The sequence below is a fragment of the Haliotis rufescens genome, unplaced genomic scaffold (assembly GCF_023055435.1).
Source record: "Haliotis rufescens isolate VD_foot unplaced genomic scaffold, xgHalRufe1.0.p SCAF_13, whole genome shotgun sequence".
Taxonomy (NCBI): domain Eukaryota; kingdom Metazoa; phylum Mollusca; class Gastropoda; order Lepetellida; family Haliotidae; genus Haliotis; species Haliotis rufescens.
The window spans coordinates 5,449,269-5,466,024 of record NW_025963813.1 but is presented as its reverse complement, the minus strand read 5'-3'; the positions used below and the strand labels follow the sequence as shown (position 1 = coordinate 5,466,024).

The 16,756-nt window shown below is 41.6% G+C and overlaps 2 protein-coding genes and 1 long non-coding RNA gene across 3 annotated transcripts; 2 read left to right on the top strand and 1 right to left on the bottom strand.

Annotated features, from left to right (window-relative positions):
- The first annotated feature begins 1,102 nt into the window (after positions 1-1,102).
- Positions 1,103-1,911, top strand: LOC124152371. Its single transcript, XM_046525296.2, has 2 exons — positions 1,103-1,174; positions 1,405-1,911. The coding sequence occupies exon 2, from the start codon at positions 1,432-1,434 to the stop codon at positions 1,909-1,911; it is 480 nt and encodes a 159-aa protein (XP_046381252.2). The 5' UTR covers positions 1,103-1,174; positions 1,405-1,431.
- Positions 1,912-4,190: 2,279 nt separating this feature from the next.
- On the top strand, positions 4,191-5,002 carry LOC125378838. Its single transcript, XM_048394803.1, has 2 exons — positions 4,191-4,262; positions 4,493-5,002. The coding sequence occupies exon 2, from the start codon at positions 4,520-4,522 to the stop codon at positions 5,000-5,002; it is 483 nt and encodes a 160-aa protein (XP_048250760.1). The 5' UTR covers positions 4,191-4,262; positions 4,493-4,519.
- Positions 5,003-6,893: 1,891 nt separating this feature from the next.
- On the bottom strand, positions 6,894-10,337 carry LOC124152320. The gene is made up of 4 exons (XR_006863509.2): positions 10,201-10,337; positions 9,140-9,260; positions 7,771-7,996; positions 6,894-7,067 (listed from the first exon to the last, which is right to left on the bottom strand). It is a non-coding gene; the product is annotated as an uncharacterized LOC124152320 (long non-coding RNA).
- Positions 10,338-16,756: the final 6,419 nt, after the last annotated feature.

Genomic DNA, 16,756 nt, shown 5'->3' with positions numbered 1-16,756 from the left:
TCGTTAGTTGTACCACCACCACCGCATACATGTTCCTGGGGAAATAGTGGTTACATCAGGTATTCGTCTGATGGATTAGTATATCATGTCCACATGTGATGTGGAGAGCTGAGATTTTACGACAATCTATAAAAATATGGTTTGGGCCAGTTACCAAGTTAAATGTGGCCCGGACTTTCACACTCAAACACAGACCCAGTTCCAGACCACAACGCAGACACACACTCTAACACTAACTCACAGTTACACCCTGCTCGTTTGTTTTTTATCCGTACGCCTACTAAGGACGGTTTAGCCAAGACAAAGCTGTGTCTACTTCCGGGTTCATATCATGATAAATATTGATATTATCAGTTCTTTTGAAAATATGATGAAGTTCGTTTTCATTAAAGCAGTTTGGATATTTTTGGTAATTGTTGCGCTACCTGAACGGCAATTTAAGATTTGCTAGTTACAGAAAAAGAAGAAGTTTGTTTTATTATAGAAGATAATGTGGCTTTGAGATTATAAAAGTAGGAATTCAAACTTTGAAAATATATCTCAAACTTGAACATTTCCCTCTTCACATCAAGTTTCATTATGAAGAAAGGAATAATAACCTTCCCATAACATTTTGCTTTAAAACACGCATTTGACATAGGTTGATAAACCTCCTGGACCCATAGTAATGGTAGCCTACTAGACTCAATACATGCACTCAACGAAATACTGGAGTTCAACATTTGTCATTCATTTATAAATTCTCTCTCCATTCATTTTTTTTCTCACTAATCATCTGTAGCTTGAAATTGCATTGGATGAACAGTTAAATCTATCATGCTTCCCAGCAGTGAGCTAGCCACTGGGTGCCAGGTTAGGTCACAAATACACAGCTTGATTTTTATAATTATGCAGGAAGATATGCATAAAATAGAGAGGCAGGTGACACCGTCCCATGTGATATTACATAATAAAGATTCACTCTTCACGCTCTCAGGGTGTAAAAAGTCGCTTGGAATTTTCTTTTCGAAAATCTTCCAATGAGGGCATTTACATTCAACATCCTGATTTCCTGAACCACAAGTATATAAGGTGTGGTGAATCACAATAGCGACATTCAAATCGTTTATTCTCAAGTGGATAAACGTAACTGGCAGGATGCGCCTTCTTAATGTTGCAGTTGTTGTAGTCTTGGGTACGTTTGCCTTATCTGATGCGAATTCGCATTCCCAAGCTTTCTAATAATCAACTTTATGAGCTATTGCTGAGTTTTAAATGGCTTTACGATAATACTGACAACGTTATGATCAGGATAGTTTCTACCATGATGTAAACATTTATTAGGATTGGTAGACGGATTTTGTATGTATGCATCCTGTCATCTATGACCACTTATGCATTGTTTTTTCTTCACATTCTTTACAGTCTTCCTTGGCTCCGTCCTTGGTGGCCATGGTGGTGGTGGTCATGGAGGTGGAGGCCACGGTGGTGGTCATGGAGGCGGCGGCCATGGAGGAGGTCATGGTGGTGGTCACGGAGGTGGTCATGGAGGTGGTCACGGAGGTGGCAAAGGACACGGAGGAGGTGGCCACGGAGGTGGCAAAGGACACGGAGGAGGCGGCCATGGAGGTGGCGGCCACGGTGGCGGCAAAGAAGGTCATGGCGGAGGACACGGAGGTGGCGGCCATGGAGGAGGTCATGGAGGAGGTCACGGTGGAGGTCATGGAGGAGGCCACGGTGGCGGTCACGGAGGTGGCCATGGAGGTGGTGGTCATGGAGGCGGACACCACGGTTAAACATTCAAGTATCATCATATTCACATCAAATGCTGGACATTTGATATCATTTTTGTCGATTCCACTCGCCATGCTGCATCGACCAAAGCTGTATATTCCTCAACGAGCACAAATAAAACTGCCATGTATATTGTAATTTTCTCTTGGCTTATATTTTCTTCAAGTACAACCAAATTCAAGATAGTATCAGCCACAGTAAACCACGGTCATAACGAACTCAAAGAGACCACATATTTTAGTTCGTTATAACCGTAGTTCATTATAAGCACATATATAGGATATATGTAGCAAAAGCCCGGGACCTAAGGGCAATACTTTATATCCGTCAGTTCGTTATAAGCGTGTTTGTTATAAAAGTAGTTAATTGTAGTTCCACTGCTTACTTTTCAATGTCCTGCACAGTGATTGTCACATTAGAATCATTGTCCACAAAGGTCCTGAAGCTCGAAGGCAGATGAGTAAACCTATAAACATGTTGAACCAAGCAAGTGGACAATTTCTGTCCGAAAATGCACGGAGTCCCCTTTTAGTATCATACTGTCATTACGGCCTCTAAACGCCCACCTACTTTATAATTACAGCCGTGCGAAAGTTCAAACTGAAAAAGTGACACGTGTGACTCAATGCACCCATGGGGTGACGATAACATTAAGGCCTTATAAGGTAGAGCAGATGTCCAATAAAACAACAAGATTTCTAGAAAAGCCTACACAAAAAAACAAGTCCAAATTTGTTTGTTCTTTTCAAGAATCCAGCGCAATATGAATCTTCAAGGAAGCAGATTCCCTCTCAGATGGCCTCAGACCACAGTTACGTCCCTTAAGTTTTACCATGACCCGGAAGGTAAAGAGGAGAATGTAGTGCTCTGTTCGATGGTTTGTTGAGTCTGGGCCAGATATGTTTTGCTTGACATGAGATTCGACATTGTATTTTCTTGATAATTTGTTTTGATCCCAAATGAGTACATGATATTGACTCCAGCTTTCCATGATTTGACCCCCAGTTTAAAGGTCGATCTGTGTGTTTAGGCTCGATACTTCCACTGACCATTGTTGACAGTGGTTATTTGGAAATCGAGCTGCTGGACCCAGGCTGGTAGTTTGCGGTGTAAGTTGTAAGTGACAGGTTAGTCATGCAACAGAAGAACAGCCTATGAACGATATTAATTAATGTGGGTTGACATGTCACTGCAGATAGCAAAGAAGGAAAATCATTGTGCTTTGAGGCCAGATGAATGTTCAACTCCGGTGGTGGAGTTTTGTTGATGGGTGTGGGCAGGTAAGGCTGGAAGGGGGTCATACATGGGTCATAGATCGTTAGTTGTACCACCACCACCGCATACATGTTCCTGCGGAAATAGTGGTTACATCAGGTATTCGTCTGATGGATTAGTATATCATGTCCACATGTGATGTGGAGAGCTGAGATTTTACGACAATCTATAAAAATATGGTTTGGGCCAGTTACCAAGTTAAATGTGGCCCGGACTTTCACACTCAAACACAGATCCAGTTCCAGACCACAACGCAGACACACACTCTAACACTAACTCACAGTTACACCCTGCTCGTTTGTTTTTTATCCGTACGCCTACTAAGGACGGCTTAGCCAAGACAAAGCTGTGTCTACTTCCGGGTTCATATCATGATAAATATTGATATTATCAGTTCTTTTGAAAATAAGATGAAGTTCGTTTTCATTAAAGCAGTTTGGATATTTTTGGTAATTGTTGCGCTACCTGAACGGCAATTTAAGATTTGCTAGTTACAGAAAAAGAAGAAGTTTGTTTTATTATAGAAGATAATGTGGCTTTGAGATTATAAAAGTAGGAATTCAAACTTTGAAAATATATCTCAAACTTGAACATTTCCCTCTTCACATCAAGTTTCATTATGAAGAAAGGAATAATGACCTTCCCATAACATTTTGCTTTAAAACACGCATTTGACATAGGTTGATAAACCTCCTGGACCCATAGTAATGGCAGCCTACTAGACTCAATACATGCACTCAACGAAATACTGGAGTTCAACATTTGTCATTCATTTATAAATTCTCTCTCCATTCATTTTTTTTCTCACTAATCATCTGTAGCTTGAAATTGCATTGGATGAACAGTTAAATCTATCATGCTTCCCAGCAGTGAGCTAGCCACTGGGTGCCAGGTTAGGTCACAAATACACAGCTTGATTTTTATAATTATGCAGGAAGATATGCATAAAATAGAGAGGCAGGTGACACCGTCCCATGTGATATTACATAATAAAGATTCACTCTTCACGCTCTCAGGGTGTAAAAAGTCGCTTGGAATTTTCTTTTCGAAAATCTTCCAATGAGGGCATTTACATTCAACATCCTGATTTCCTGAACCACAAGTATATAAGGTGTGGTGAATCACAATAGCGACATTCAAATCGTTTATTCTCAAGTGGATAAACGTAACTGGCAGGATGCGCCTTCTTAATGTTGCAGTTGTTGTAGTCTTGGGTACGTTTGCCTTATCTGATGCGAATTCGCATTCCCAAGCTTTCTAATAATCAACTTTATGAGCTATTGCTGAGTTTTAAATGGCTTTACGATAATACTGACAACGTTATGATCAGGATTGTTTCTACCATGATGTAAACATTTATTAAAATTGGTAGACGGATTTTGTATGTATGCATCCTGTCATCTATGACCACTTATGCATTGTTTTTTCTTCACATTCTTTACAGTCTTCCTTGGCTCCGTCCTTGGTGGCCATGGTGGTGGTGGTCATGGAGGTGGAGGCCACGGTGGTGGTCATGGAGGCGGCGGCCATGGAGGAGGTCATGGTGGTGGTCACGGAGGTGGTCATGGAGGTGGTCACGGAGGTGGCAAAGGACACGGAGGAGGTGGCCACGGAGGAGGTGGCAAAGGACACGGAGGAGGCGGCCATGGAGGTGGCGGCCACGGTGGCGGCAAAGGAGGTCATGGCGGAGGACACGGAGGTGGCGGCCATGGAGGAGGTCATGGAGGAGGTCACGGTGGAGGTCATGGAGGAGGCCACGGTGGCGGTCACGGAGGTGGCCATGGAGGTGGTGGTCATGGAGGCGGACACCACGGTTAAACATTCAAGTATCATCATATTCACATCAAATGCTGGACATTTGATATCATGTTTGTCGATTCCACTCGCCATGCTGCATCGACCAAAGCTGTATATTCCTCAACGCGCACAAATAAAACTGCCATGTATATTGTAATTTTCTCTTGGCTTATATTTTCTTCAAGTACAACCAAATTCAAGATAGTATCAGCCACAGTAAACCACGGTCATAACGAACTCAAAGAGACCACATATTTTAGTTCGTTATAACCGTAGTTCATTATAAGCACATATACAGGATATATGTAGCAAAAGTCCGGGACCTAAGGGCAATACTTTATATCCGTCAGTTCGTTATAAGCGTGTTTGTTATAAAAGTAGTTAATTGTAGTTCCACTGCTTACTTTTCAATGTCCTGCACAGTGATTGTCACATTAGAATCATTGTCCACAAAGGTCCTGAAGCTCGAAGGCAGATGAGTAAACCTATAAACATGTTGAACCAAGCAAGTGGACAATTTCTGTCCGAAAATGCACGGAGTCCCCTTTTAGTATCATACTGTCATTACGGCCTCTAAACGCCCACCTACTTTATAATTACAGCCGTGCGAAAGTTCAAACTGAAAAAGTGACACGTGTGACTCAATGCACCCATGGGGTGACGATAACATTAAGGCCTTATAAGGTAGAGCAGATGTCCAATAAAACAACAAGATTTCTAGAAAAGCCCACACAAAAAACAAGTCCAAATTTGTTTGTTCTTTTCAAGAATCCAGCGCAATATGAATCTTCAAGGAAGCAGATTCCCTCTCAGATGGCCTCAGACCACAGTTACGGCCCTTAAGTTTTACCATGATCCGGAAGGTAAAGAGGAGAATGTAGTGCTCTGTTCGATGGTTTGTTGAGTCTGGGCCAGATATGTTTTGCTTGACATGAGATTCGACATTGTATTTTCTTGATAATTTGTTTTGATCCCAAATGAGTACATGATATTGACTCCAGCTTTCCATGATTTGACCCCCAGTTTAAAGGTCGATCTGTGTGTTTAGGCTCGATACTTCCACTGACCATTGTTGACAGTGGTTATTTGGAAATCGAGCTGCTGGACCCAGGCTGGTAGTTTGCGGTGTAAGTTGTAAGTGACAGGTTAGTCATGCAACAGAAGAACAGCCTATGAACGATATTAATTAATGTGGGTTGACATGTCACTGCAGATAGCAAAGAAGGAAAATCATTGTGCTTTGAGGCCAGATGAATGTTCAACTCCGGTGGTGGAGTTTTGTTGGTGGGTGTGGGCAGGTAAGGCTGGAAGGGGGTCATACATGGGACATAATTACAGCCGTGCGAATGTTCAAACTAAAAAAGTGACACATGTGACTCAATGCACCCATGGGGTGATGATAACATTAAGGCCTTATAAGGTAGAGCAGATGTCCAATAATACAACAAGATTTCTAGAAAAAAAATCCACAAAAACAAGTCCAAATCTGTTTGTTCTTTTCAAGAGGCCAGCGCAATATGAATCTTCAAGGAAGCAGATTCCCTCTCAGATGGCCTCAGACACAGTTACGTCCCCTAAGTTTTACCATGACCCGGAAGGTAAATAGGAGAATATAGTACCCTGTTTGTAAGGGTTCTTTACTCTGGGACAGGTATTTTTGTTGTCAGTTGTGATAATTTCTAATAACACAAAATATGTACGTAATATTGGCCGATGGATGTGTAACAGTTCTTCAGAAAACAAGAAAAGGTTTGAGTTTCGTAAACTATAAGAACACACACACACACTCACTCACTCACTCACTCACTCACTCACACTTACACTCACTCACACTTACACTCACACACACACACACACTCACTCACTCACTCACACTTACACTCACACACACAGACACGCGCGTGACAACAGAATTTATTTCAGCATTTATTGACGTATTACGAGCAAGAGATTGAAATGTGTGTGATTGACGAATAGTACCACCAGTACCACCAATGTCAGTTCTGGCATGTATACGTTAGTTTCATGACGGATAAAGAAAAATGAAATCAGTGAATAGGTTTCATTTATTCGGAAAAAAACTCTTAATAATAAGTATGCTGTTGTCAGTGTCCTTTTTCTGTACTTGGGGGAGGCTGTGTCTTTAGTATATGTTTCATTATTGTATCGTTTCGGTCATTGATACTCTCAGATGTTTTATTAGCTTGTCCTCGGGCTCTCATCTGTAATCAAATAGTTTCACATTACTTACTTTCACATAAAACAGTTTCACGTTAGACACACATCACAGTTTCACATAACACTGTTTCAGATATTATGGAACCATGGTGTTTCTGCAGATAATTCTAAAGACAGTTTGTGACGACAAAAACTCAGTTTGCCATCTTAAGTGCGAGTACACGCACAGCTGCTATGAACAATATCGTAACATCAACAGGTTGTTAAGATATCTCCGAATACCCAATACAGTTAATCATTCATTCTTTTTCTGATGAGGTAAATGACGTATTAGAAAAAACATCTATTCTTTGATTGAATCACACAAACAAGGTAGGAATGAGGTGAGGTGAAAAAGGGTTTAAAGTCACGTTCAAGATTATTGCACTTATATAACGACGTGAATGCACGTGTGTTTGTGTGCCTATTCCAGGCAAGATCCGGTTTAGTAGTGCCAGTCCAACGAGGAAACATGCCTGGTTTAAAATCTATACCCTACCCACACACAGCATACTGACTCCGGGCCAAACAATCCTTGTTTGAACTACCTAATGCCGAGTGACAGCAATGATACCAATAAGTATCATCTTTTAATGTCTTCTGGTATAACGCGGCCGGGGACCGAACCACCGATCTTCCGTTCTCAGGACAGGCGCTCTGTCCACAAGAAATCGTCGGCGGTCTGCTAAAAAAGAAGAACTCCCTTACCTTAAGGCGCTGGTTCAGGGGGCCCTAGCAGAATGGGTCGGCAGGTTCTCACGAGCTGATGTGGGGAACGCCTATTTCGGGACAGAACGCGACCTAGAATGGTGGCCAGCTCTTCGCGTTTCATTGGTGTTTGTTCCCTTGGGTTGAGTGCTTCCTCCAGCAGATCGTTTTCTCGGAGAGCTCGGAGGCAGCCTAGCGCCACGATGTCCCGCAGTGTCAGAGGAGCCTGGAGTAGATGGACAACGTGTCAAATGGGTGACTGTGCTGCATATTCTGATGTCAAATTCAAGTCTACGTTTACATACATGCCAAGTGTGGAATTAAGGCATTGTCTTTGTGAACTAAGGATGTCATTAATAGCATGTATAAAAGTGGGTCTGCATACATGCACCATCATCCGCTGCCCCCTGCCTCATCCTCGGTTATCCAGGGTATTATAGCATGATAATTAACCCGGAATCATTTGATACCATAGTTTCGTAATTCGACTGATTCGAATGACACGACGCTAAAATAGGCGTCCAAAAAAACTGCAGTCATGGGCGTGAGAAATTATGTCAGTGGTCGTGCATTTGGATCTCGATAAGTTGCCACATGAATATTGCTGAGTTCGGCGTGTTACAATTGTGGGTGTGGGTGTGCGTGTGCGTGTGCGTGTGCGTGAGAGTGAATATGAATATGAATATGGATGTGTCTGTGACTGCGATTGTGGTAGTGCGTGAGAGTGAGTGTGAGTGTGAGTGTGAATATGACTGTGAGTGCGACTGTGAGTGTGAGTGCGAGCGTGAGTGCGAGTGCGAGCGTGTGTGTGCGAGCGAGTGTGACTGTGAGTATGTATGTGACTGTGAGTGTGGTTGTGAATGTGAGTGTGTGAGTGCGAGTGCGAGTGTGTGAGTGCGAGTGTGAGTGTGTGCGTGTGCGTGTGCGTGAGTGTGAGTGTAAATGTGAGTGTATCTGTGCCTGGAGATTCTGGTTGTCCGTGAGAGTGAGTGAGTGTGGGAGTGAGTGGGAGTGTGAGTGTGTGCGTGAGTGTGAGTGTAAATGTGAGTGTATCTGTGCCTGTGATTGTGGTTGTCCGTGAGAGTGAGTGAGTGTGGGAGTGAGTGGGAGTGTGAGTGTGTTCGTGAGTGTGAGTGTAAATTTTAGTGTGAGTGTGTCTGTGTCTGTGATTGTGGTTGTGCGTGAGAGTGAGAGCTAGAGTGGGAGTGAGTGGGAGTCTGTGCGTTAGTGTGAGTGTTAATATGAGTGTGGTAGTGGTTGTGGCTGGGCGTGAGTCGGCATCGAATCAACCATATAGCAACAAATTAAACAGTGTAAAAATGAAAGTATGTTTGTGGATGAATATGTCAAGCGAAACACTGTTGCCTACCGACAAGTCTTCCAGTAGTCCTCCAAATGGTGGCGGCGGTGGTGCCATTTCACTTCCGCCCATGACAAAGGCCACGCCCACCACACACAGCAACACGACACACTGCCCTCTCATTTTGATGCTGTCAACAGAGAAATATTAATATATAGATTTTTATACAATTTGTGCTCAAACATAGTGTCCTCTCATTGTGGTACTGGTCACACAGAAAGAATATATTCGGCCCATGCCGTGTCGGGTTGTCTTGGCACACAACGGTGAGGAATTACTAATTAACTATGTTTAAATATTTGTAGAATCCACAAATGCTTAGAAAATAGTAATACTATGTATATGTTGTGATGCAACCTTTATGTGTATGGTACCTTTAACGATAGTCATGTTAAAGTAATCAGATAAACCGTTCATGAGAAAAACTAAGAAACTGATAAACATAATTATATATATATATATCATGTTAGAGAACATACAGGTAACTGTCCCGCGAACTGACTGTCAAATGTATGTTCTCCTCAACGGAGACGTCAAAACTTTCGGGAAACTTTGTTATATTTCTACGAGAATTATCAGACATGTTTAAATGTTTGACAACAGCCTTTTTTCTATCGTACACTTGTTTACTTCCGGCATGTTCAAGGACACAACAATGGCTACCGTGAGAAAAAACAAAACGTCAGGAGAGAACTAAGAGCAAGTCAGCGACATGAGCTGAGTTTTTACCATATATTTAGAATATAACCAATATTAAAAAACTGCTGCCTGAAAAACTTCTAAAACCAACCTTTTCGATACAATTGGCCTTAAAAATCAATAAGTGTTGTCATTAAAACAAAACATGGTTATATTTCTCATTTATTTGAACATATCCCGTATCGTTGACACCAGCATCAAAAGCTATGTAAATAAATGTGCCAGCAGAGGAATTTATGTCCGACAGATTTGTGATCGGGTTGCTCAGAGGCGCCAGGCAGTGGTATTAATATCAGAATGAACTTGAAGAGAAGCACACTTTTAGCCCATATTATAATACAGATAGTATCACAGTCGAATTATGTACTTACATCTGTGTTCCGTGGTTCTATCGGGGTCTTTCCAGCTGCACAAGGTGATATGGTAAGAGCTGGTACTAAAGGGGTATATATACCCCTCACTGCAATAACATTGATTTGTGCTCTCTCATGCTGAAGGGTGTTTCAATCGTAACTGATAATGGAAAGCCGCGGGGTGGGATTGGTCGAAGACTGGTGCTAGGTGGATTACGGGTAGTGAGTGGTCAGACCTTTGTCTGCGGATGGCGATTAAAGTGGCCAGGGTCACAATGGATGGCCGGAGTATTGAACCCGGGAAGAGATTCAAGATTCATCATGTTTGTTGTGGACTGTGTACCCGATGGACCATGGCTGTTCATTGATTTGTAATAATAATAATAATAATAATAATAATAATAATAATAATAATAATAATAATAATGATGATGATGATGATGATGATGATGATGATGATAATAATATAATAATGATCATGATGACAGCCCAAGGTCAAACATTTCACTACGGACAAAACGAACTCAAACGGCCTTACATTGTTTTAGCTATACTCGAGGTGAGGTGAAATTGGGTTAACTTTAATGTCGCGTTCAAAGTTCTTTCACTTACAAACGGACATGCGCCCATGTGTGTGAGTGTGGCTGCTCGTACTGGTCCAGACTTGGGCTGGATTCACACTACGGCCGTTCATTTACATACAAGATGCGAGATCGTATACGATGAAGAGAAATGTTTCAGCAGATACATTAACGATTACATGCATATGTTGAAGCATTGTTGGTACTTCGGGTAATGAGTAATGAGTGGTGTGTACTATATATATTTTATTTTAAGATAATAAATATGGTAGTATAGAATAACAAAAATGATAAATATAGATGCATCACCTTATGCATAAACCAATGGTCGTTGTGTCCAGCATATGTCACAGTGTAACAGAACATATGAACATACGTGCCAAATATGACGTCAATGCGTTGCTTTAGAAATAGGTGCATCTCCTATTTTCAACGCATCGGAACGCAACGCATTTAAAATTCGATTTCAGTGTGTTTAGTAATGTTAGAAAAACATGATGTTCGGGTTTTTTGTATATGCAACGCATGAAGTAACGTATACAACCAGTCGTAGTCAGCAGTAGTCCAGCTGTATGACGACGGTCTGTAAATAATCGAGGATGGACCAAACAATCTCGTGATTGACATCATGAGCATCAATGTACGCAATTGGGATATGAAGAGATGCAAGTCAGTTAGCAAGCACGGGTTGCCGTATGCCAGTTCTGACTCGGATCTTCACGGTCCGCATACAACAAGGGACGTTGTGTGAATCCAGCTTGAGTTGATAAAAGTTGGAAAAATAGGTTTTACTAAGCGTGACATGTACAGCATGACATGGTGTGAGTGACTGAATGTTGTTTTGCGTCACACTCAGCAATGTTCCACCCATATCACGGTGGCCTGTAATCGAATCTGGACCAGACCAACCAGTGATTAGAAGCATGTGCAGGAATGTAAACGATGTTAGTGAAAGCTCATGTGATACCGATGTTCCTGCCGTCCCACGGCGTCTTGAAAATGGTCTAAAAGGGGCAGTAACAATTTAATAGCCAATTCAAGAACAATATACCAACTATCATTTCTTAAATTTCTTAAATTACGTCTTGCCTACAACATAATTGGGTTTTATTAATAAATTATTTGTAAATATGTAGTACCAAATCTAACTTAATCTCATTAATTGTCCTTTCCATGACTATAGCACGACACTGGCAGCTTCAGAAATTTCAACAAACATCAGAAAGTTCCACGCTGGGCATCAAAGCATAAATGTAATATTTCCACGCAGTTAACTCCCAAAGTGTATGTTCGCAGAATAGTTTTAATGTGTCATGGAAATAGTACTACTTCAGAGAGAGATGGCTTCAAAACGAATCGGCGTTTTAAAACACACCTTAAATCTAACGTCGCTACACTGTCAAGGACAACAAAGCCACGTGTCAACAACCAGGCATGTTTAAGCTTGTTGATCCCCTGCAGTAACTCCGTCATCATCAAACGAAGCGAGAGAGTGTGACAATTACAAGGAATAGTCTGTTTATCTTCACGTTGTTTACACGCGGGCAATCATGCGACAGAGGGGCTTCAGTGCCAGAAGAAATGTGTTGACGTCGGCACTTTCTTGATGAACTCGAGCTCTTGAACCTGGCGAAGTTGTAAACAAAATATTTGTCTTTGTTATTCAGACATATTGGTTGTTTTGCTGTTTTGTAGGTATTCTGCATGGTTCGATACAGCTGACTGGTCATGTGGAAATAGTCCGACCCAACTTGATCTGCGAGCTGGACTTTAACCCTCTTACACCTGGACGTTGTTAAAAAATTATGCACCACATCCTATATTTCCAGACCGCCTCCGTGGTCTAGTGGTAGAGCGTCCGCCCGGAGAGCGGAAGGTCCGGGGTTCGATCCCCGGGCGCGTCATACCGAAAGACGTTAAAATATGGTACTTGTTGTTACCCTGTCTTGTTCTCGGCATTAAAGGGCTAAAAAAAGGACTGGTCAGTATACTGTGTCTGAGTGGGGTATTCATGTTAAACTGCGGCATGGCATCTCAGTGTGCAAGCACTATAAATCGGCATCAGTCCGGACTAGTACAAGCAGCCACACACACACGTGCATGCACGTCGCTATATAAGTGCAATAATCTTGGACGCGACGTTAAACCGAATTTCACCTCACCTCACCTCATATATTTCCATATTAAATAACAGAACATATTAGTATTTATTTGCAAAGTGACATGCTCATATTTAAATACAGAAACCGAAATCGATCGATTTGTAACTATTCCATGGCACTAGTTATTATACAATCTTTAGATTTGTTTCCTTCTGAATATTCCAACTATTCATCAGATATCCATGGTATCTCATACCCCGTTCACATTGACTTTATACTGTTTATGTTTCCATAAGTGCATACCAGGAGTAAATTTGCACCATGTCTGGAGCACGAACAAATGTAAGAAGTGAGGTGAGGTGAAATTGGGTTTAACGTCGAGTCCAAGATTATTGTACTTATATAGCGATATTTCCGAAAACCCAATACAGCTAATCATTCATTCTTTTTATGATGAGGTAAATGCCGTATTAAACAAAACATCTATTCTTTGATTGAATCAAACAAACAAGGTAGGAATGAGGTGAGGTGAAAAAGGGTTTAAAGTCACGTTCAAGATTATTGCACTTATATAGCGACGTGCATGCACGTGTGTGTGTGGCTGCTTGGACTAGTCCGGACTGATGCCGATTTATTGCGCTAGCACACTGAGATACCATGCCGCAGTTTAACATGAATACCTCTAGGGGACTGAACCCCGGACATTCCGCTCTCCGGTCGGACGCTCTACCACTAGACCACGGAGGCGATCTGCAAATGTAAGAGCTGGGCGGACAGTGTTTTGTTTGGGTTTGAAGGAGTAAAAGATTTGTGAACAGACTAACACGCATCTAAATTGTTTCTCTATGTTGATTCTAGATGTTTCTTCCCAATCACCTTTTCCTTTGAAAGACCAATCAGACCAAAGATGCACACAGTTCGTTAGGAAAAGCTCTTCTCATGCGTATTTGATTGGAAAACAACCTTTATGGGATACGATGACATGCATCAACCAAGTCAGCGAGCCTGACCACCCGATCCCGTTAGTTGCCTCTTATGACAAGCATAGTCGCCTTTTAGGGCAAGCATGGGTTGCTGAAGACCTATTCTTCCCGGGATCGTCAATGGTCAGAGGAAGAGGGGGGGGGGGGGGGGGGGCCTTACAGGTATGGAGTGATCTGCCACTAAAGTGCCCATTTCCAGCACAATGCTATTGACATGTATTGTTGTTTCCAAGGTCAAGTGTCAACGACAGGTGAGCCTCCAGTCATAAACATGTCCTCACTACATAGTCTTACGCATATCCAGTGGGGAGGTGCAGGACTGCGTGAAACGTAAATTGTTTTACGAATTCAGTGCCAGAATGTTTGTATCTCACCCCTTTCCTAAAAAGCACCACACACGCACGCACGCACGCGCATACACAAACATTAAAAAAACCATCTGTATTTGCGCTTGTTATTTACATATAATGTAGTTTCTTCTCTCATAAATACTACGAATGTATACTTGAAAATTAACAGCATAAATAAAGTATCACACGTATACACTTTGAGGTAAAAGGATGCGTGTCGTACAGCCCAGTATAGTGTTGCATGTGCACGCTTGAACGCAAATGCAGATTTGTACATTAGTTTATGCAACTTATATTTTGTTGTTGATATTATTGCACTTATATATAGCGACTTGCGTGCGTGCGTGTGAGTGTGTGAGTGGTTACTTGTACTATTCCGGACTTATGCCGATTTTATAGTGCTAGCCTACTGAGGTGAGGTGAGGTGAGGTGAGGTGAAATTGGGTTTAACGTCGCGTCCAAGATTATTGCACTTATATAGCGACGTGCATGCACGTGTATGTGTGTGTGTGGCTGCTTGTACTAGTCTGGACTGATGCCGATTTATAGTGCTAGCTCACTGAGATACCATGCCACAGTTTAACATGAATACCCCACTCAGACACAGTATACTGACTCCGAGCCGACCAGTCCTTGAAATTAAGTGGATAAGACGAGGACTTATCGTCTTGGAGTCAGTATATTGTGTCAGGGTAGGGTATCCATGTCAAAATAGCCACTTGGTATCTCAGTTGGCTAGCACTAACAACAAGTACAATCTTTTAACGTCTTTTTGTATGACGCGGCCCGGGATCGAACCCTGGACCTTCCACTCTCCGGGCGGACGCTCTACCACAAGACCACGGAGGCGGTCTCTAGCCTACTGAGATACCAAGCCGCAGTTTAACATGAATGTCCCACTCAGACACAGTACACTGACTCCGAGGCGACCAGTCTTTGTTTTAGCACCATAATGCCGTGTGCCAGACAGGGTAACAATAAGAACCATCTTTTAACGTCTCTTGGTATGATACGGCAGGGATCGAACCGTGGACCTTCCGCTCTCTGGGTAGATGCTTTATCCAGTAAGCCGTGGCAGTGTCACAAACAATGAGAAGGACAATCATTCGTTTAGACTTCAGATAAAAGTAGTGAAACTAAAATGGTAGAATACCTAGCAAATGACATAATTGATATTTTGTTATTAATTCCAGGACAAAGTTTATTTCATCGTCTTCATCAATTACTTCATCAATTCTTTCTGCCTGACTGCTCCAAAAACAAGAAATGCCATCAGAGGTCATCCCATTTAATGTATAGAGCATCGGTTTTCTAGTGCTAGCCAACTGAGATACCAAGTGGCTATTTTGACATGGATACCCTACCCTGACACAATATACTGACTCCAAGACGATAAGTCCTCGTCTTATCCACTTAATTTCAAGGGGGGGAGCACAGTAACAATAAGTACCATCTTTTAACACTACACAACCTGGATTGCACCACGGACCTTTCCCTCTCCAGACAGGTGCTTTATCCACTGGACCACTGAGACAGTCATTAAGATCATGAGTCAAGTCATGGTGCTCCATTTGAACTGCTATATGCATTGGGGGTTCACATCTAATGTGAGTTCTTCACTCACTTTCAAATAGTTAATGATATTTAGTATTTTACAGTGGCAAAAATAGGCATAATTGTTTTGCTAGAGACCATATACCGATTATCAGATCACTGTTTATCAACTCAAATTTAACTTATCAGGCAGACAATCAACTTCACAACATAGTTGATATGTCTTTTTATAATCACATCTTTAGAGTACACACTGATTGCACTTTGTAAATTGTACATCAAGGCTTTGTATGGACTGAGCTTAAGCTTGAACCACTTGGCTGCCAGGTCACTACATCGCCATGGCAACTGCACAAAATAGCAAAACAAGGGGATGATGAGAATTATTTATTTATTTATCTGAAAATCTTAAAAAGGAAATTCTTTGGAAAATGCATACAAATAACAAAATACATACAAAAGCCCCGTCCATAACCAATGAGGTGTACAAGGAAGTAAAGTATACAACAAAAATGAACATATCTCTTTACAAAACTGTTAACAGGAAAACTGGACGGAAATTACAAAACTTAAAAACATGGTCCCCAATGCCAAACAATACACGCATGGAATTAACAACATCGTCAATACTTCACAGGCTTATACACATTCCTCCATCCCCATCCCATGAAGCATTGATGATGATGATCAAGCAGATCACAGATATGATGTTGCGGAGCTCACATGTAAAAGCAAGCTGTCTGTTGCAAGCATCTCAGCAAGCCACAGTTTATACCGTATTTAAGAAACATATTGAAACATTTGAAACATTAATCAATATACAAGACATTCATTAAAGATTGTATCAAGATTTGACACAGAAATATAATAAACTATCAATAGGTACATAACAAAAACAACATTAAGATAACAAAACAATAATTACCATGGCAACAATTTTCTATTTTACAGTTTAGAGATTTATGGCTGGTCAAATAAAGAACGCAATAAATTTCATTTCTTTT